The 21,351-nt window shown below is 31.2% G+C and overlaps 1 protein-coding gene across 1 annotated transcript; it reads left to right on the top strand.

The window, feature by feature from the left end:
- The first annotated feature begins 9,840 nt into the window (after positions 1-9,840).
- LOC114271757 (ABC transporter B family member 27) lies at positions 9,841-21,121 on the top strand. The gene is made up of 17 exons (XM_028213396.2): positions 9,841-10,310; positions 11,065-11,139; positions 11,232-11,267; positions 11,355-11,429; positions 12,742-12,866; positions 14,049-14,148; positions 14,432-14,603; positions 14,693-14,811; positions 16,960-17,070; positions 17,181-17,325; positions 18,220-18,352; positions 18,455-18,530; positions 18,826-18,891; positions 19,024-19,131; positions 19,550-19,657; positions 19,776-19,973; positions 20,696-21,121. The coding sequence occupies exons 1-17, from the start codon at positions 10,227-10,229 to the stop codon at positions 20,900-20,902; spliced, it is 1,938 nt and encodes a 645-aa protein (XP_028069197.1). The 5' UTR covers positions 9,841-10,226; the 3' UTR covers positions 20,903-21,121.
- The last annotated feature ends 230 nt before the right edge of the window (positions 21,122-21,351 follow it).

Here is a 21,351-nt window from a genome sequence, read left to right as displayed (position 1 = left end):
AGTAGTATCATAATAATCATAAAATTGATCTGAAAGACAATTCAAAAGATAATATCGACATTTATACTCATCTGTGTTGTATTTTTCGAGTTTTTCAAGATGAGCAGCATACTCCTCGTCAGTCATCTCTTCAGTGGGGACTTTGTTCAGATTTTTCTCGGTCAGGATATAAGCCACCTTGAGGAGATTGAGGTAGAAAAGCACCTTGCCTTTTCATCTCTTGAAATGAGCTCCCTTGAATCGGAAGGGCTTGTTGAGATCGCCGGTATTCTCGTTGGGCTTCTCTAGTACTGGCTCTATGAACTTTTGCTATTTGATTCTCCTTAAAATTGTTGGTGATAATTACAAATAAAACACTAGAAAATAGAAATTACAATAATTATTGAAAGGGCTGAGGCGCGGGAAATTCGCTCTCTTTAAGGAGATTCAAGCCCTCTGCGGTTAGGCAAAGCCTCACACCGGTGCAGCAGAAAAAACCTTGACTTGTCCCCCCCAGGATACAACAGCCCGACTAAGTCGTATGGTTTACCAATACTGCACAATTGGTTGAACCAAAAACTTTATCACATACACCCTTTTTATTTGCCTGATAATCTCACTCAAGACATAACAACACAACCAAAACTTCTTCTCTCGTATATTTTTTTTTTTTAAGATCTGAAAAGTTCAATATATATATAGAAGTGAAAGCTTGTTAGGTAAGGTTCTTGATAGAGAAGTTAACAAGAGACTAGACCAAGACCAAGAAAGCTTACCTTGGAAGTCTTGGAATGGATAGGAATGAGGAGACTTGGAGAAGACTTGGATGGATAAGTATGGGAGATTTGACTAAGACTTGGCAAAGACTTGAAAAGTAAGTAAACTGGTAGAAAAGAAAAGAAAACAACATATAACACATTATAATATTAAAATACCTGTGAACAATAATCAATGAGAGCCTATACTGAAACATGTTCATAGTGTTTTGGATTGGATCAAAAGAGATTTTTGGGAATCATAAGGCTGAGGAAGATAAAAAGGTCTGCTCACAGTTTTAGTTCTGATGCCAACCTTGATTGATTCAGTCCTTGAGATAAAAACACTAAGATTTGGGTGACCCCTTTGTAAATTTCCCCAGATAATTTCCTACTGTTGAGGTCAACTGTAACATTGGTTTAATTGTCAAATAAATGATATGGTCAGAGTTTGTGCAACCATTTGATCAACTTTGCCAATCTGATGGATCAATTCATATCTGTGGGCCATGTGTTATTCTTTTGTGTGTGTGTGCGTGTCTTCTTTTTTTTCTTTTTTCAAAAGAGTCAATCTGGAAACACATAATTTGGTCCAGCTTCTGGTTCAGAATGCATGTGCGGTGTTGATTGAATGAGTGTGTTTTGGATGTGTAGAATTAATCTAAATTAAATATTACAAATTCTGGATAATATTTTCTGGGTTTATAGAATCACTGTTTTTTAAATATATATTAATGAATAACCCATCTGGGTTAATAAACATAAGAGGTGGATTCTCTCCGGTTTATAATTTGGACTAAAGCACGCTGTCTGGCTCGTGAAACTCACCGCGGTTTTTGTTTCGATTCAAACCGTTCATTTTGTCGAATATTTCGTGTATATTATTTACTCAAAAAATTAAATTAATCCGATAATCATATCTTATTCAATCATATCTGATAATTGGATCAATTTAATTTTTTTTCATATATGATTATATGAAAAACTTTATAAAATGAATATTTCGAATAATTGAAACGGGACTGTAATAGACGTAACAATTTTAGTCCCACTATCTGAGATGTCTCTGTTTGCACTTGAGTACAAGCCAAAGTAATATCAGAATTAGCAAAGTTATTAGCAAAGTTTTTATCAAATGAAACAACCTATTTGGATAAGGGACCCAAAAAATATGGCCAAGACATCTTTGATTTTCAAATCACTATCGTTGTGTGTGTCATTTTTAAGGGTAAGGTCCCTGGGGATAATAACTCCCACTTTAGGAAGCTGTTCTTTTCATATTTTACTACATCAAAAGGTCTTTCCTTTTTATATTTTTGCATACATGGTTCTTGAGAGTGCGTGTATGGCTTGCAATGATAAATAATTAAGATATTTTGATTTTTATTTATGAATTTTGATTTATTTTTAGTTTATTTATGTTAATTTGTATTGAAATATCATCTGAAAAGTATAAATATGTGACTTGTATTTTTTAAAAACTAAATTTATAGTGATAAATTAATTACTAAAAATTAGAGTAAAACATTTTAATAATTAAGTGTGGTCCACAAAACCTAGTCCTAATTGCACCCTAACTAATGTCCCTTTTTTTTTTCTCAACACAAAATACTTACAATGAAGGAATTTTCATAAATTGTATAAAACAGTTAAAATCAGTGTTCATTTTAGATGTGATTTCCATCCCATCCAAAATGAATGGGAATAACATGCACGACAATTTTTATGGTCCATTTTTCTATGTTTTTTTTTGTTTTTTTGTGTTTTTTAAAAGAAATGCATATCACGTTTCTTTTTTTTTTTTTTTTTTTGAATAATATCATATGTATTAATTAATATACTAATTAATATACTAACAGATGATGTGATATAATTTTAAAAATTTTAAATATTTATAATTTATATAATAAATAAAATTAATAATAATAATACAACACTAATTAATATATGAATATATATATATATATATATTATTTGATACACACAATACCACCTCTATAACATTATTGTAAATTGCACCTAACATCGTACACATATGTCGAAAAAGGTGGATCTCAAAAAGGATTATGGTTGGAATAAAAATAAATAAATAAATAGATCTTCCAACACAAAACCAATCTAGCATGGGCTATAGTACGGTCTTCACTCATCCTTAATTATTATAATAAAATATTTCAGATCAAACAAACAGAGTTCATGCCTACATATTAAAATACAAACTCTTATTCTTAAATTTATTTGTATTGACTATCAAAATATGCCTATATATATTTGTACAAATGCAGTAAATAATAAAATTTTAATTTATTAATTTTTAAATAAATCAACAGCTGACATGTAATAATTTATTTCATTAAATATAAATAGGTAAATCATAAATACATCTTCTGATATTTATTTAGAAATAAAATATTTCTATGTGACTCTAAAAATACAAATATCACATTGTCAAAATTTTTTATTTAACAGAATTATTATAAAAAATAAAATTTTTAATTACTTTTTTATACAATAGTAAAATTATCAAAATTGTTAATTGAAATATATTTATGACATAATTAAAAATATTAATTAATTTAATAATTTATTAATAAAATAGGTTATTTGTTATGCGATTAGAAATTTGAAACGGATTTAATTTTCAAAATCATAGAGTGCAATAATTTTAAACATATCATAAGAAATGTATTTATAATTTTTTCAAAATAATTTTGAAAATGTTAAGCTTTTTATATATCCTAAAAGTAAAATGACCAAAATTGATAACATTTTAAATGAAGAAATAACAAATAGATAAAAATCATGATAGAGGACAGGAAAGACCTACCTGTGTTGTCTTTGTATTTGTCTTCTTCATTGATGAAGAATCTTAGAATATAAGTATGAAAATAAAGCTGGACCACCTAAAATTGTAATTATTGGCTCAACACAAGCTGGAATTTATTTCTTTTTTTAATTATTATTATTCGGTTTGAAAGAATTTCTTGGACCATGATACCACTAATCACACCCTGCCGGGCTCTGCCATGTTACCGAATCTTATTCTTTTTTAATATTATGAAAGATAGGAACCCACACCATAAAAGTGAGTTTTTATGCTTTTTTTAAATAATCTTTTTTTATTTGTATTTTTTTGGGAGATTTTTAGACTATAAACCCATAAATTATCAAGGAAAATTTACACAGATAAAAAATTTGACCTTTCTAATAAAATATACTCTGAATTTTTTATTTTATCAATTAGAATATTAAATTTTTTATTTGTTTTTAATTTAAATAATTTGTTTCTTTCTGCTAAATAAAATTGGCGGGAAAAAATATATTTTAGTAATTAAATTCATAAAAAAATATTTTTGACATTTTCTATACACTTATATTGAGTTTAACGTCTAAAATATTTTTTCCGTCTATTTTATTTATCCGAAATATGTTGATACTTAGATTGAAAACAAATAAAAAATATAAGATTTAAATTGACAAAATTAAAATTTTAATATTTATTTTATTATAAGAGTCAAACTTTAATATTCTTTTGTAATTTTTCAATTTTTTAATGATATTAGTTTAAAAATGGGTATGAAGAAAATATTCATGTAACATCCTAACTCTTTACATGTCATCGATATTGTCATCCCAGAACTACTCCAGCCTAAGCACGTTTAACTGGGGAGTTCTGCTAGGGATTTCACCATCTGGGAATAGGGCTCGATGCTATATAAGGGTATAGGTTTTTACTTTTATAGCCTAGGAACTCCCTATCAATTCTCAATATGAGACACTGGGATTTTACAATCCACCCCTCTTAGGGCTGCATGTCCCCATGCAGTAGCCTGTCAGCTCACAAGCCCGCCCTCATGCATCGAGAGACGCCAGGGGCCCACACTTGGTACTCCGGAGAGTCGGCTCTGATACCATTTGTAACGCCCCAACCCTTCACATGTCATCAATATTGTCTGCTTTGGGCCACGCCCGCACGGATTTATTTTTTCTAGTAGATCACATAGCCCAGAACTACTTCAGCCTAAGCACGTTTAAATAGGGACTTCTGTTAGGGATTTCACCACCTTGAAAAAAGCCTCGATGCTATATAAGGGTTTAGATTTTTACTTTTCTAACCTAAAAACTCCCTCTTCATTCCTGATATGGGATACCGGGACCATATAATTCACCAATGAAAATTGTTGTCAAAAGAGGTCCAACTACACTGCCCATCAAAATGAAAATGAAGATCCATAAAAGGCAGGTAGAGGTTAGGTTGCTTTCTTATTTTGTGAAACTAACATTCGTACATGGGATATAAAAAAATTAATAAAATATTTATATAAAATAATATAAATAATTAAATTTTTGTATATAAATTAAGAAAATAAAAAAATATTAAAACCTACAATTAACGTTTCACAATTTTCTCACAATTTATGTATTAATTTTTAATTTGTCACAATTTCATATGTAACTTTCAACTCCTTTGCTAGAATTGTAAATTTGGACAAGTTAAACCTAAGCAACTCGTATCAAACCTGTAAAATCTTAAAAATTGGGTAACATAAATTTTAATTCGGTGAGAACCTATATAAAATTTACAAATTCGAATAAATTTGAATAGACTTGGGTAGAGACACCAAATAATTTGAGCAATCGAAATAAAATTGTATATATAAGTATATAAAATTATTTGTTAATTTAATTTTTAATAATAAATCAGATTAATTAAAAATTTAATATTAATGAACAAAAGCAAATACAACTTTTAAAAAGGGATCATTGAATAAGTTGATATTAAAAAAAATTATATTTTATAATGGCATAAAATAATTTAAATAAGATTTTTCAAAATTTATTTTTAACTTAAAAATTACAATAAAATATTTAAATATAATAAAATTAAATTTCTTACAAAATAAAAGTATCTGGATAAAAAAAAAAAAAGAAAACTTAAGAAGAAAACTTAGAATGATATTCTCATTTGATTTGAAAATAATTATAGATGACCAATAAATTATCAATTATAACTCTCATTTTTTTAAATAAAAAAAGATATTTTACGAACCAGTGCTGCTACAGACCCCCAGTGACGTGGCGGGCCTTCATTGGCCAGTTTTTTGTTTTTTTGTTTTTTTTTCTTTCTCCCAATCCCGCAGTGCCACGTGGCACTGGGGTCGGTGGGGGTCACATTTGCTGGGGGTCCGGCGCATTTCTGTTTTACGAACCATCACTTTTATTAAGAAAATAACATTTATTTCTATTTGTTTTAGCAAAAGTCACTTTTTAGCAATTTGAGACAAATTTTTTTTTTAATTTTAGTTTGTTAATGACAATTAAGATTTAAAAAAAAAAAAAAAACAGAATTCACCATGTTTCGCAAGTGCTAAAAAAATCTAGATGAATAATAAGAAAAATGTTTAAGACACATAAAAAAATCCCACAATTATATCCACAATGATGTGGTATTATATGTGTCAACCCTTGATTTGCATTCAATGACATGGGACCCAGCTCCCTTGTTACATCATGGTTTTGTGTGGGTCTATAGTATTGCTGGAATTATAAATTATCATGTGTAACTCTCATTTTTTTTTTATTATGTAAAAAAATAAATTTCACCAACTATCACTTTTAATAGAAAAAATATTTATTTATATTTGATTTTAGCAAAAGTCACTTAGCCAATTTTTTTTATTTAATTTATTTAATTGACAATTGAGATAAACAAAAAAATTAATAGAATCCATTATGTTTGGCAATTGTTAAAAAAATCATTTATTTTTTTAATGTTTTTATCTTTTGTTAAAAAAAATATTTGTATTAAAAAAATTTATTGTTTAAGACCTTATAGTTTAGAAAGATATAATTTTTTTTTTATAAAATTTAAAGCCAAAAATGGCAAAAAATAAAAAATATAAACTTTTAATAGCAATTAATAATTTAAATACCTGTATTTAATAACATATTATGTTTAGACCAATAATCTTATGACACTTCATTATGACATATGTGAATATGGATCTCATTCTATTCTAATTATAGTAACATAATTTAAATTTAAAATTTTATTTTATAATTTAATAAAAAAAAATATAAATTAATGAATGAATATTGATCTTATTATAATAATATAATTTAAGGAAAAATCTAAATTTAAAATTTTATTTTATAAATATCAGATTAATTTATAGACTAATCATCATATTAACAAAAATTAAACAAAATCAAAAAAATAAAATAAAAAAAAAAAAGAATTGTAACTTTCAACTTTAATAAGATGACAACAATTTACAATTATAATAGTATATAGATTTTGCATGATTTTGAAACTCTTATAATATCTTTTCTTAAAAGCATTCTTTTATAAAATATATAAATATATAAATAATCTCAACGTCACTCTTATTGCTTTTTAATACAAAAATTATGAGCTAATTATGATAATTTTAAATTTGTATTTAAAACTTATAAATCACTGAATAAATCATTATAATTTTAAATTTAAATTAATAGATTGCTTTCTATATTTAGTGACTCTCAAATTTAAATTTTAAAATGGATTAGTATACTTTTCATCTTTTTTAGATTTGATATACATTTCATTTAAGAGTCATAAATCAAGAAATATTAATTTTTATTTTTGTTTGAATAAGAGCTAACCAATAGAAGGTTTTCAAAATTTTTAAAAGTTAAAAAATTAAAAAATTTAAATTGAAGACTAGAGAGATCTTATAAATTAGAAATGCATTTTTTCTTATGTAATATATAAATAGATACATTTAACATTAACATAATGCAGAAATGAATGAGTTGCCCCTATATTATGAGTACTTTGACCATTGATTTGTTGAGATTGTTTAGGCTTCGTTTGGGAAGTAAAAGTTGGGATTTTTTTTGCTATTTTAGTCACACAAATATATATATATATATATATTAACTTAATAAAACAAAACATTACATCTAACTCATAATTATTACATTCTTACTCTCACAAAAAAGTAAAAAAGCCTAGAGCTCTTTCCAAATTAGGCTTTTTAGCCTCAAGTTAAAATAGCAAAAAAAATCAAAAAACAAAAAAGCCAACTTACTTCCCAAACGAACCCTTAGATCAAGAAAATATAAACGATTGAACTTGTTGAGGGCTATTAAGACAAAGGGAAGTGTTTGAGGCCTCGAATTATGAGGCTTGAATGCCTCGACGTTCTTCTTCTTCTTTCATTGGAAGGATAATTATGTGTAGGAATGTGTTAAAAAATTAGACATTTCGTATCAACTTAGCCTATGTGATTTGATAAGGTGAGTGATTAGGTTAGACTGATTGGATGATAAAATTCACTGATCAGTTAGGTTGCTGATTAAAATTTGTTAATTTTATATAATTTTGTACGAATCCCAATTATGTTTCTATTTTAATTAGTAGGGACTCGTACAAAATTTTGTAGAATTAACAAATTTTAACTAACAACCTAATTGATCAGTTAATTTTATTATCAAAACAATTCAATTCAGACATTTTTTTAACACATCCTTACACATAATCATCCTAAAAAAAACAACTAAACCAACACCAACAAATAAATAAATAAAAAGAGAGAGAAATTATAGAGGCATTCGGGCCTTGACAATTCGAGACTGGAGCATCGTCGACAAACAAATATTCTTAATCATTTACTTATAATAATGCTTTTCATTACTTTTTGTTTCATTGAAAGGCAAAAGAGTGTGTATTCCAATGAAAAAGACAAAGGAAAATGAAAGGTTAATTACACATATGCTTCTCTAATTATCATTAAATATTACTGAACTTCTCAATTATCAAATTGAACATTTTCAATTATTAAATCGCATCATTTTCGATTCACCAAAAGGGGCAATATATCATTTTTTTATCATTGAAAGTTTAAAAGTACGATTTTGAAGTTGAGAGGATAGACATATATTTTAATGATAATTAACTAATCAAAAATTTGCATACACACAATTTTAAGGTCACTCACTTTAAAATTCAAAATTGTTTTTTTTTTTTAAATTTTTCTGGCATTTCCCCTTATTTTTTTAGTGCACCTACCATGATCGCAAAATGACATTTAAAAAAAATATAAAATAAAAAATTTATCTAAAACTTTAACTCACATACTTCTATCATCTACAACTAGCATCCGCTTCTCTATGTGGTGTTTTAGGAAATTAGTAAAAAATTAACTTTTTAATTTTTTGACTTTTTTAATAACTTTTTTAATGACTTTTTTAGCAAAAAAGTTGGCTTCTTTGATTAAAAAAGCTAGTTTTTTTTGAGTTAAAAAAATTAAAAAATAAAAAAACTGACTTTTTAAACTTTTTTCCAAAGTGCCCCTTCTCTCAGACCACCACTCCCCACCCCTTCAATGCCTTTTTCCCACGAGTTTGTGAAAAATATAACCAATCTTGCAAGTTTGTTATAATTATACCAACTTTTTTTTTTAATGAAGTTTAAAACGACTAAAATTTATACCGATGATAAAGATATTGAAATAAATAAAGATAAATATACATTTTAGTATAAAAAGATGTAACAATTTCATTTTTTTTTATCCATATGATCCACAAATTACTAATAAGAAAAGATTTAAGTATTGTATAAATTAAAAATTATAGGGAAGTTAGTATAATTATGTAAAAAATATGATATTAACTGTATTTTTTTCAAATCTCAGTTAAATGAATGTAATTTACTTTTTTATTGTTTTATAATCTTGGAATTTTATCATTAATGGTAATTATATTCAAAAGGTAAGACTATAATATAAAAAAATTCGATTAATAAACTTAAAATAATGTATAACCAAATAACAACTCCCCCAATACTGCAATCAAACCAAATAATAAAATTCCCTCAAAACCCAATGATTAAACTAATTAATCAGTTAAAAAAATCTATTTCATCCCAAAATATTAGTATCTTATTATATTTTTTTATTATCTGAAAATATTAATACCTTTTCAAAAATTAAGAATTCAAATATTATAAATTTTTTATTTTATCTTTTATTTAAATTTAATATAATTATGATAATTAATATTTTTTAAAAAATAAAATATCAAAAGATAATTTAAAAAAAATTAATTTTTTTTAAAAGAGACTATTATTTTGAAACAAAGAAATAAGCAATATCGTAACCGAGAGAGAGAGAGAGAGAGCTAGAGAGAGACAGAGAGAGTGTGAGTGCGAGACCCTATTTGTGCAAAGGGAAGGACTCCTCAAAAAGATGATTGCCACTTCTCTCCTTGAAAAGTTGTCTTTCGCTTGAGTTTTTCCCGTACAGTTAGCTTTGTTTCCAATCTTTGTTTATTGTTCGTCGATCATCAGCACCACCATCATTGACAAAGACTTTCTCATCGCATTCCCGCAGAAAAAATATTCACAAGTCTCTCTCTCTCACAAGTCAGAACTGAAGATATATTATTGTATCGATTATATATCCGTAGACTTCCCAACATCAATTTTTCGTCTCTGTGTTACAATTCGTTATGGGTAAAAAGCAGCACTTGGATTGGACTTCGAAATCCATTATGTCCTCTGGCAGTGAGAGAGTTTCTCTGTTGAGTAAAGAGGTAAATCTCATAATAAAAACTTTGTTTTCTTCCTTTGTTTTGTTAGAAATTCATCTTTGTAATATGGGTTTATTTTGCTTTGAGTTTATTCTTGACCTATTGGGTTTTATGGGTATGTGGAAATTCATGCATATATGGTGCTTGTAAATTGGACTGTTTGAAATATGATTGCATTCCTAGTTATGTATATGAGTCGTTTCAATTTGCTCTGTTTGAATTTCCCATTTTCTGATAAAACCCCTAGTCAAGATCTCGGAATTTTACAGTGTCTGGTGAACAACATGAATTTCCTAACTTTCCTTCCTCCTTTTACAAAAATAGTTGGAATTGTTCTGTTCTGATCCTGAGATCATGAAAAGCAGGAATTCCCCTTTTACCAATTCTTGAATCCTCCATGGCTATAATACTGAGTGTAGTAGTTTAATTCCTAGTTTAATTTTAAGTTTTGGTTGTGTTTGGATCTTATGTTTGAGAAGGGATTTGTGGAGTGAAAAGAAAAGAGAAGGGAAATGTGAAAAAAATTTATTTTATATTTCATTCACATTTCCCTTCCCCTTTTTTTCTCTCCTCAAATCTACGATTCAAAAACAGCTTTTTTGTTTGGTTTCCAACTCTTGAAATGTATGTTTCTTTTCACTTCTTTTTTTATTCCTATAGATTAATCGGAATATGATTATTTTTGAATTGGAGAAGAGTATTGAGTTGATTTTCAATTGGGTTATGAGATGGCAAATGTGCCTGAATTCTTTTGTAGGCACGGAGGAAGGCAAATGACGATGGCTCGGCTGATGGTCCTCCATCGGACCTTGAGCATGGAGATGCAATACAGGTGATGGCTTTTTGTGTTGTTACTTTCTGCATTTCCATTTTGCTCTGTCCTCACTGTTTTGCTAATAAGTTAACCTTGTTGGATAAATTCAGGCAGCAAATGTTGGATTTTGTAGAATATTTCAACTGGTAAGTGAAAAATCAATTCTGACTGCCCTTGAAAGTGGAGCCGTGTTAGTGAAGTATATTAAGTTATTGACATCCCCCAATATACAGGCGAAGCCTGATGCAGGAAATCTGATTATCGCCACTGTTGCCCTTCTGATTGCATCCACAACAAGTATTCTCATTGTAAGTCATTTTTTGTGTTAGGTGTCATACCTCCTCTCTCTCTCTCTCTCTCTCTCTCTCTCTCTCTCAATTATTAAAATTATTATCTACAGCTTTTGAGTGAAAAGGATAGTGAACACCAATATCAGTTTTACGGTAAATGTATATACCAGTGTAAATTGTTCTCTTTCAGATAGGTACCAAAGATTGCAAGTAGGTATTTACTTTCCCCATAGATTGGCTTTGTATGTCGAAGTCCTTTCAAATTCGTATTCATAAGATGGCTTCTAAAGAAAATTACAAGCCCAAAGTCACTTATATGCGCTTTAGGAACTGTATAAGTCTCACTTTGCTCTTTATAGTTCCCTCTACATTCAAAATACAAGCTTTAAGAGTAGAGGTTCATTATTTAGCTCTTTCATCCACTTAATGTTCTACCTTCTCTATTAAAGGTGAACCCTGAGATCCAAGGCAGCCAATTATTTTTCCAGACTGTGTTATCATGGTGAGTGCAAATCATGCCATTCCAATGCTTTATTTTAAGCATTGACTTTAGGTTAATGTGGGGAAACCTTGCATTTGAGTTTCAAAGCTTTTGAAGTTCCTCAGATAATGGAAAAGAAAATGAAGGTGCATGATTTGTTACTGTAGGTCCTTAGATTAATTAGCTTGTAACACGGAAGTTTATACTTAAATAAGTTTACTGAATTTTGGCTATTGAGAAGGCCATTACCTAGTTTTAGTCCCTTTAATGAAGGGTGTTGACAGGAATGGACCGCATAGTGACCTGACTTCTGCGTCTATTTGCTTAAAATGACTGTCCTTTGAATCAAACTTTTTTCCCACACTTCACAGAGAATTTTTTTTTTTAGAGACTTGCTTCACATTGCCTCTTTAATCCATCCAATTTTGGTTCATATAGTCGAGAAACTGCTCCACTTATTACCAATTGTTTTGGTTGGATGCTTCCAAAATTCTAACATGGTATCAGAGCTAGGTCTTGGATGGTCTCTTGGGCCAAGTCTCTGCCCCCAAGACTATTTTTCGTCTTGTTCATCTCTCTATCATGTGGCAGGCTGCTCGTGCAGAGGAGTGTTAGATTCTAACACTTCCAATGGCCCCTAACATAACTCAAGTGAGTGAATGATTGAATTATGAGAATTTCCCAGAGAGCACTCACCTCATACATGGCTATGTGAAGTTCACAACATTTTAATAGAGTATATATGAGATTATGAAATTAACCATAATTTGAACAGTAAATTTAGTATTTAATTAATTCTGTTTTGGTATATATCATGAAGTTTTCCCTGTCAAATTTTTTGTTTTGCAGCCAAAATATGGCGGAATGATAATAGACATTGTATCAAGAGATATAAAGACCCCTGAAGATCAAGCTGAAGCTTTGGATGCTGTCAAGGGCACCGTAATAGTTATTCTGCTAATTGTTGTTGTTGGGTATAACCATTCTTCCCTTTTTTTCTTCTTCTCTTGTTTGATATGCATGCTTGCTCTGTGAAAATATTAGTCAACTCTATCTGGTTTTCACTATCTTACTGTGTGAGATGATTCTGTAGCATTTGTCCTAAAGAAATTGAATGGGTTGGTTTTATATCAGATAGGATTTGAAAAGAGCATTTTGTGTTTTTCCACCATTGAATAGTTGTTTTTAACACTTCATGCAAAATGATAACTCGTAAAAAAGGCATTTTATGATTTTAATAAACATGTTTCTTATTGTAATAATGTTTACTTACGTTGTGTTTGGATCATGGATTTGGAAATGGTGAAAAAAAATATAGCTTATATTTCATTTACATTTTCTACACCTTTTTCCTTTCCCATTTCAAATCCCTACCTAAATCCATAATCCAAACATAGCCTTACAGTGACACTATACAATACTTAATGGATGTGTTTTTCATCTCGCCTAGGGATGGCCACGGGACGGGTTTGTCATCCCCCGCCCCCGTCCCAACTCCGTTACGGTTGAAAATTTTCAATCCCATCCCTGCCCCTGCGGATACCTGACCACATTTCAAATAGCCAAAAAAATTGGGAACCATTTAAATTCGTAACGCAATAAATAATTTCTCGTTTCCATATATATAAACAGTGAGACTTTTAAGATTATTATTTATTTATATTTAAACAGAACCATAGACTTTTAGTATTCCTTTCTTATATCTAATTATATTATATATATACATATATATTATTAATTATGTCGGGTCAGATTTGGATTGAGGGAGGCGATACCCGCCCCCGCCCCACTCTCGTTGCGGGTGACTAAAATATAATCCACCCCTGCTTCAACGTAAGTGTCGCGTCGGGTAAAATTCACCTCATTCGGGCTGGTATGGGCGGGTCTCCGCTGACCGGAATAAAATGGCCATCCCTAAGCTCACCTGATTTTCATCATCCTATTCTATATACTTATTTAGAACTGAGCTCTTTGTCCAAAGCTATAAAAATCATGTAGCCGGCATTTTTTTACTACACCTTAGCTTTTCTACTATAAGCCACTATTCATGATTGTATTTTTTTTTTTTCACACACCTTGGTTTGTTTATTGTTTGATCAGAATTACTTTCAATTACACAAAATAACTTTGGTTTTTTGCTTTCTTCATTTTTGCAGTTCTATATGCACAGCAATTCGGGCATGGTTATTTTCTTCCGCAAGTGAAAGGGTTGTTGCTCGTTTGAGGAGGGACTTGTTTAGTCACCTTATCCAGCAAGTGAGGGGTCCATCAATGCTTATTTTTATAAAATTCATATGAGACATTTGTGATATTACATGCTTGACCACTGTGTAAACTGGTCTGCTGGATTTAATACTTTGGATCTGCCATATGCACTGTCAATCTGAATAACTTCTTTACCATTATTGAAGTACTTGGAAGCAAGTTTGCTGTTTGGAAATCGTGGAAAGAATTTAAAGAATTTACTGAAATTATTTTCCTATGTCTAAATTTATATTTGAAACTTTGATTAAAAAGTTGTCACTAACATGTTCCACAGGAAATAGCCTTCTATGATGTTACCCGGACAGGAGAGCTCCTGAGCAGGCTATCAGAAGACACCCAAATTATAAAAAATGCTGCAACAACCAACCTTTCTGAGGCACTCCGAAATCTAACTACTGCACTTATTGGTGTTGTCTTCATGCTCTCCTCATCATGGAAGTTAACATGTGAGTGATTGGTTTTGAATAGAAGAGTTTGCTTGCTTCTATGTTCATTCAACTAAAGGACACTAATTGAATGTTTCATTCCTGTTTAGTGCTGGCCTTGGTTATTGTGCCTGTAATTTCAGTTGCTGTGCGTAAATTTGGGCGCTTTCTTCGTGAACTTTCACACAAAACTCAAGCTGCTGCTGCAGTAGCTGCCTCAATTGCCGAGGTTTGTGTCTGACTTTTTCTTTCTTTTGGAGCAAGTCAAGAAATCACATAATTTTCACCAATTATACCAGTATGGACAAAACAAAACTTTTTAATGAGTAAAGTAGTTTAACTTTAAATAGTAGTATTAGGGTTTGGATGCATACACTAGCTTATCTGGAGCCCATCAAAGGGCCATATCAGAAGCTCCATTGATGATTCTATTGATCATTCAAATCGATGTTATCAGCAAAACGGATCGGTCCTATACAAGAAATGGCAACGGAAACATGGTATGCCACATACTTTAGATGTGGTATAGTAGGGACAGGCTTGTATAAAATACACTGTTATAATTTATTTAAGGTGAGAGAAATATTTTGTCAAAAAATAGACATCCAATGAAACAGTGATATCAAATTGATCATGTAAAAAACACATTTTTTGGAGCATTATTCTCCCCCCCCTCCCCACCATATTCACATTTGTCTTTCCAAAACTCCACTCTCTCCAGATTTTATTTCATTATATTTGATTTTTTTTCTCCTATGAAAAATATTAGAAAAAACATTTTAGAATGCTTTGGATCAGTAAATTTACTAATTTGGAATGAAAGTGTACCATATATCAGAACGAGCGTTCCAAAACATAAATTGTACGAGTATTAGCGCTTTTTTGTTAACAACGATTCAAATGATTCATGAACCATTTAGCGTTCAAAACTAATGCAATGCTAAAAACTTAACTTATTAGGAAATAGATAGGAAAAAGATTTTAGAATGCTTTGGATCAGTAAATTTACTGATTTGGAATGAAAGTGTACCATATATCAGAACAAGCGTTCCAAAACATAATCCCTCGGTTCCCTTGTTCCCTTTTCATAAGAAAATTTGGAAAGCGGGTGTCCCTCATAAAGTGAAGTTTTTCATGTGGTCTTTGGCTCAAAAGGGTGTTACAACTAATGATCTTCTCCAGAGGAGAAGACCTAATCACTCTCTATGCCCCCAATGGTGTGTGATGTGCAAGAGAAATTTGGAGGTAGCGGATCATCTTTTTCTTCATTGCCCAGTGGCTGCTGTATTATGGCAGCGTCTTTTTAGGTTATGTGATGTGCAGTGGGTTGCTCCACGGGAGTGTATGCATATGCTTCTTATTCGGTTTGATGGGTTTGGGAGTACCAAGAAAGCCAAAACAATGTGGATAGGCATTGTTTTTGCTATATTTTGGGTTATATGGTTGGAGAGAAATGTTCGAATTTTTGAAGGCAAGGAAGTATGTGTAGAGGCTTTGTGGGATAGGGCGGAATATTTGGCCCCTTTTTGGGCATTTGTATCTCCTCCTTTTAAAGGAGTCCCTTTGTTTTTGATCTCTAGGGATTGGGCTGCTGTTTGCCATCCTTAGGGTTACGAGTTTTGCGATTTTGTTTTGCTTTTTCTTCTTTTTTTCTTTCTTTGTATGAGGACTTCTTGTCCTCTTTCTCTTTCCCGTTTTAATAAAATTTTGTTGTTATTAAAAAAAAATCATAAATTGTATGGGTATTAGCGCTTTTTGTTAACAACGATTCAAATGATTCATGAACCATTTAGCATTCAAAACTAATGCAATGTTAAAAACTTAACTTATTTTCTACTCCTAATCTTTCCTTATTCTAGTTTATGTGTTTGTAGAAGTGGAAAGATCAGACTCCTTTAATAAGCGTACGTTTAACAAAAAGTGTTGCTTTAGATGAGATGATCAGGATTTGGATAACCAGTAGTCCCAAATTATCGGTAAAACAATCCAACTTTAATCTTGAATATGGATTCCTTTTTCTCTTTGCTAGATGAATTATAATAGCAGGATTGAATACATATAATAGCAGGATTGAATACATAGAGAAATGCATCATCCGCTAACAATCTAAAAAAAAGTCGTTTGTGAAATGGGTGTAAGAATCTCCTTAAAAGATTTCAAGGTCTGATTAGATGTTCTTTGTCATTAATCTAATGTAATTCTTAACTGTTTTGCATTTTTAGCTTCCCTTTTCTTTTCTTTTTTCTGTACATTGATATATATATATATATATATATGAAGGCATTTATTGATTCTTTGGACATTCTAATGACTCATTATTATGAAGATTTGTTTGTCAAACTGTTGGGTCATTTAATGACATTCTTGGTTATTTTAGGAATCGTTTGGGGCTGTTCGAACTGTAAGATCTTTTGCCAAAGAAGCTTATACAATTTCAAGTTACTCAGAGAAAGTTGATGTGACCCTGCAGCTTGGACTTCAACAAGCCGTGAGTTCCACGATGCGATTTATGCTCCCCTTTCCCTTCTAATTCTATTCTTCGGATGTTTCTAATGAGAAAGTTCCTAAGCTTTGAGTTTTCACTGTTCGTGACTGCAGAAAATAGTTGGTTTTTTTTTTGGAGGGCTAAATGCAGCCTCTACTTTATCTGTTATCATAGTGGTCATTTATGGAGCGTACTTGACAATAATGGGTTCCATGACAGCAGGATCTCTTACATCTTTCATTCTTTATAGCCTCACAGGTACTTCCCTCAGTGATTATTGCTTGTAAAATTTACCAGTGGTTTGGCATCTGTTTAGTTGTAAATAAAATAAAATTAAAATTTGAAACTTACTCCATGAATTTTGGCCAAATGAAGTTTATTGAATATGTAAAAAAGAAAACTTCATGAAATTCATAATCTCAGCAAGAGGCCATTTTCTGTTCCAAGCATGTCAACAGTTGAGTGATTTTGTTATTTTCGATTGCGGTGAGTTGAGTGTAGCCAAATATGGATGTGGAGACAGATGATGGAAACACACAAATATAAAATGAACCAAATCCAAATCTATTCATGAGAAGTTAGAGGAGGCTTTATTGAGAACAAGATGTTAGAATGTATCGCTGAGGTTTTGGCCATGTGTGGTGAATGCAAGATGCTGCAATATGGATGGATCATTTTATCCAAGTTGATGGTGATGCAAGGTAAAGAGCAAAACTAACAAAATTGCGAGTTCAAGTCACGGGGAAAGGCACGTTGAACTACTTTTATTGAAGTCGTCGCCCTAAGTAGAACTGGATGATGAAAAAATATTCATGTACGCTGTGTTTGGTTGGGGGATTTGGGGAGAGATTTGGAAAGGGAATGAGAAAAGGGGTATGAAATTAGGTGAAATGTAGGTATATTTTATTCACGTTTCATCTACTTTTTTCATTTCTCTTTCCAAATCCCTCCTCAAATCCTCCAATCAAACACAACAGTAGTATATCCTAAGTCATAATTAATTAAGGCGTAATTTGAGAATTAACTTCCCCTTGATCCTTTTTTTTCTTATTAATTAGTGTTTAGGTAGTAAAATTCAAATATTTAATTGCTTTTAATTTGGCAGTAATATGGGAGCTTTGACCTTCAATGTGCTAAACTCTCCACCTGCAGTTGGGTCTTCTGTATCCTCACTATCTGGATTATATACGACTGCAATGAAAGCTGCTGGAGCTAGTAGGAGAGTTTTTCAGCTTCTAGATCGTGTGTCTAGCATGCCAAAATCAGGAGATAAATGCCCTATAGGGTGACTCTCTCTCTCTCTCTCTCTAAATGCACAGTGTTTTGATTCTCTTACCGAGATTGAAACCATAGTTTTTCCATTTATGTTTTGCCATTATATGTGCAGCAATCCAGATGGAGATGTTGAACTAGATGATGTCTGGTTTGCTTATCCTTCTCGCCCAAGTCATATGGTGCTCAAGGTATCAACTTTAGTCAGTTTCACATGAGGTGTGACTTTATTACAACAAACATATAAAGCAAAAGTGTTTTTCTTTCTCCTGACTCAGTTGTGGTCTTGTTTAAGTGTTAATGTTTACTGATATCAGATCATGAGTTTAGTTTTATTAATTATCATTTTCCACTTACAAGATGAACTCAAGCATAGTATGAGTATATTTAGAAATTCTCGTAATATGTGAATGTTTTCTATGATGAAAACGTTTGGTTTCTCACTATTTTTCTTGGTTCCATCTAACAACATTGTTTGAATTGCAGGGGATAACTTTAAAACTGAGACCTGGGTCCAAAGTTGCACTCGTTGGTCCAAGTGGTGGTGGAAAAGTATTACAACTATCATTATTATCCCGTGTTTTTTCCTTTATGGAGAATCTAAAGCTTGTATTTTGTTCTTGCCAGTTTTTAGATGAATGGAAACATTTTACATTGCTAATTACATGTACATCTTTGTTGCAGACCACAATAGCAAACTTGATTGAAAGGTTTTACGATCCAATCAAAGGAAAGATTTTGCTAAATGGGGTTTCCCTTGCGGAAATATCACATGAATATTTACACAAAAAGGTAATCTTGTGCCTGAGTTTTGGTTTGCATACACGGTTTAAATACATTGACCTATTTTAAATCAACTTTACTGTTAAATAAATTTGGACATCCTGACCCAAAAACAGTTATATCATAAGGTCCCTACCCATTTTGATGTGTTTTTTATTTAACTGAGCAACAACTTAGAAGAGTTTCCTCACAAATGTTTATAGCCATATTTAAGCCAAATTTGTAATGGTTACAAATTTTGTGGAAGTTAGTATGTTCCAGTTTCTGTAATCCATTTGTTGCATGGAAGAAACGTTATTAATTCTATGCAAGCTATTAATATGTCAGTTATGTATGTGCCATTCATTATTTCTACCAAATCATAGATTAAGTTTACCATGTAGAGTTTTTAAAACGCCCTAATCTTCCATGCTTTCTAAAATTGTAGATCAGTATAGTGAGTCAGGAGCCTGTTCTTTTCAATTGCTCTATTGAGGATAACATCGCCTATGGATTTGATGGAAAACCCAGCAGTGCAGAGATAGAAAATGTGGCTGTAAGTTTCCATGATCTTTCGTCTTTTCTTTTGTTTATTTGTTCTTTTCTAAAGTAAGCTCGCCCTCAAAAAATTGCAAACTCCGATTGTGCATGCTGATGGACTGGTAATGACGCAGAAAATGGCAAATGCACATGATTTTGTAGCAGCATTTCCTGAAAAATATGAAACTGTTGTCGGAGAACGTGGGTTGAGGCTGTCCGGAGGTCAGAAACAAAGAATAGCAATTGCAAGAGCACTCTTGATGAACCCTAGAGTTCTGCTATTGGACGAAGCCACAAGCGCTCTTGATGCTGAGAGTGAATTCCTAGTCCAGGTGAGATTCACATGTTTTGAATAATTCACATCTATACTATCTATGCTATATCATAATGTGAGCACTCTATTTGGTGTGAACGTTAATCTGAAATTGTGTCATGCTTACTAGGGCAAAAAACAACAACAACTAGCCCTTCATCAACTGTCCAAATTCATCAGTTTAACACCCTACCCTAGCACAATTGCAGACGGTTTTAACTCCTCTCTCACAAATCTGAGAACCACACAATTTTATTATTTGACTCTCAAATCTCAGTTCAAACAAGAAGAGAGGAGAGAGAAACCATGGGAAAGAGGAGATGGAGGAGAGTGAAAACGGATGGCGGTGGTGAGGAGATATTTTTCAATTTGTACACACGGCTGCTAGTGTTTTGAATAGTTCATGTAATCAAAGAAATGCATTCAAGCTGATGACTTATAGGGTTGCCGCATTCTATAACAATTATTTAGTAGTGGTGAAAATAAAAATTAAAAAAAAGAGTCTAGAAGCCGATACTTGGATGCTTCTTTGTAATCTTGTCCTTCCAATTTTTGCATTGCCCAGATATTCTTTCCCTCAAAGCCGATACTCATTTGTCTTGGCAAACATCTCCTTTTTATTTTATTTTATTTTATTTTTCTAGCGTTAAGTGACAAAGTTACTATATTTTAGCCGCCTATCCAAGATATGGCTCGTTTCCTTTTACATTTCAACTGACCAATTTCGAATATGCTGTATAGGATGCCATGGATTCTCTGATGAGGGGCAGGACAGTTCTTGTTATAGCTCACAGGCTGTCAACTGTCAAAAGTGCGGACTTGGTCGCGGTCATATCAGATGGTATGATTGCTGAAAGTGGATCCCACGATGAACTTCTCATGCAGGATGGTATTTACACTGCATTGGTAAGGAGGCAGTTACAAGCAGGACCCAAATCCGAAATGTAACACGGCTCTAAAGCCCTATGTTGAAGTGCAATTCGCTGAGAAAGAAACAGAGTAATGATATTGGTCGTTTTGTAATTTGACATTTCTTGCATGACTTGAGTGATCTGAGGATATCCTTGAACTAACATTTTGGTCTTTGAAATCAAGGGAGAAGACCTTTTTAATTTACTATTATTTGTACCCCATTAGGAAAGTTTCCAATAAATTGTTTTGAAAATATATTATTTTGGTAACTTTTTAGCGAAAATGTGAAGCACTAAAATATGAAGTAAAAAAAAATTAATATGTTTAGAATGTTTTTTTTAATTTTATACAAAAAAACACGTAAAAAGTAGAGAAGAATTTTTTTTTTCGTAACTTCTTGATTTTTGTTTTTTACTAACTTTTTGACTAATGTAAGAGGTTCCCAAACTTAGCATTACTTGCTGTACAAACAAACACTACGTTCT

Source organism: Camellia sinensis, chromosome 4 (assembly GCF_055761805.1).
Source record: "Camellia sinensis isolate YWXY chromosome 4, ASM5576180v1, whole genome shotgun sequence".
Classification (NCBI taxonomy): domain Eukaryota; kingdom Viridiplantae; phylum Streptophyta; class Magnoliopsida; order Ericales; family Theaceae; genus Camellia; species Camellia sinensis.
This window is presented reverse-complemented; position numbering and strand designations above follow the sequence as displayed.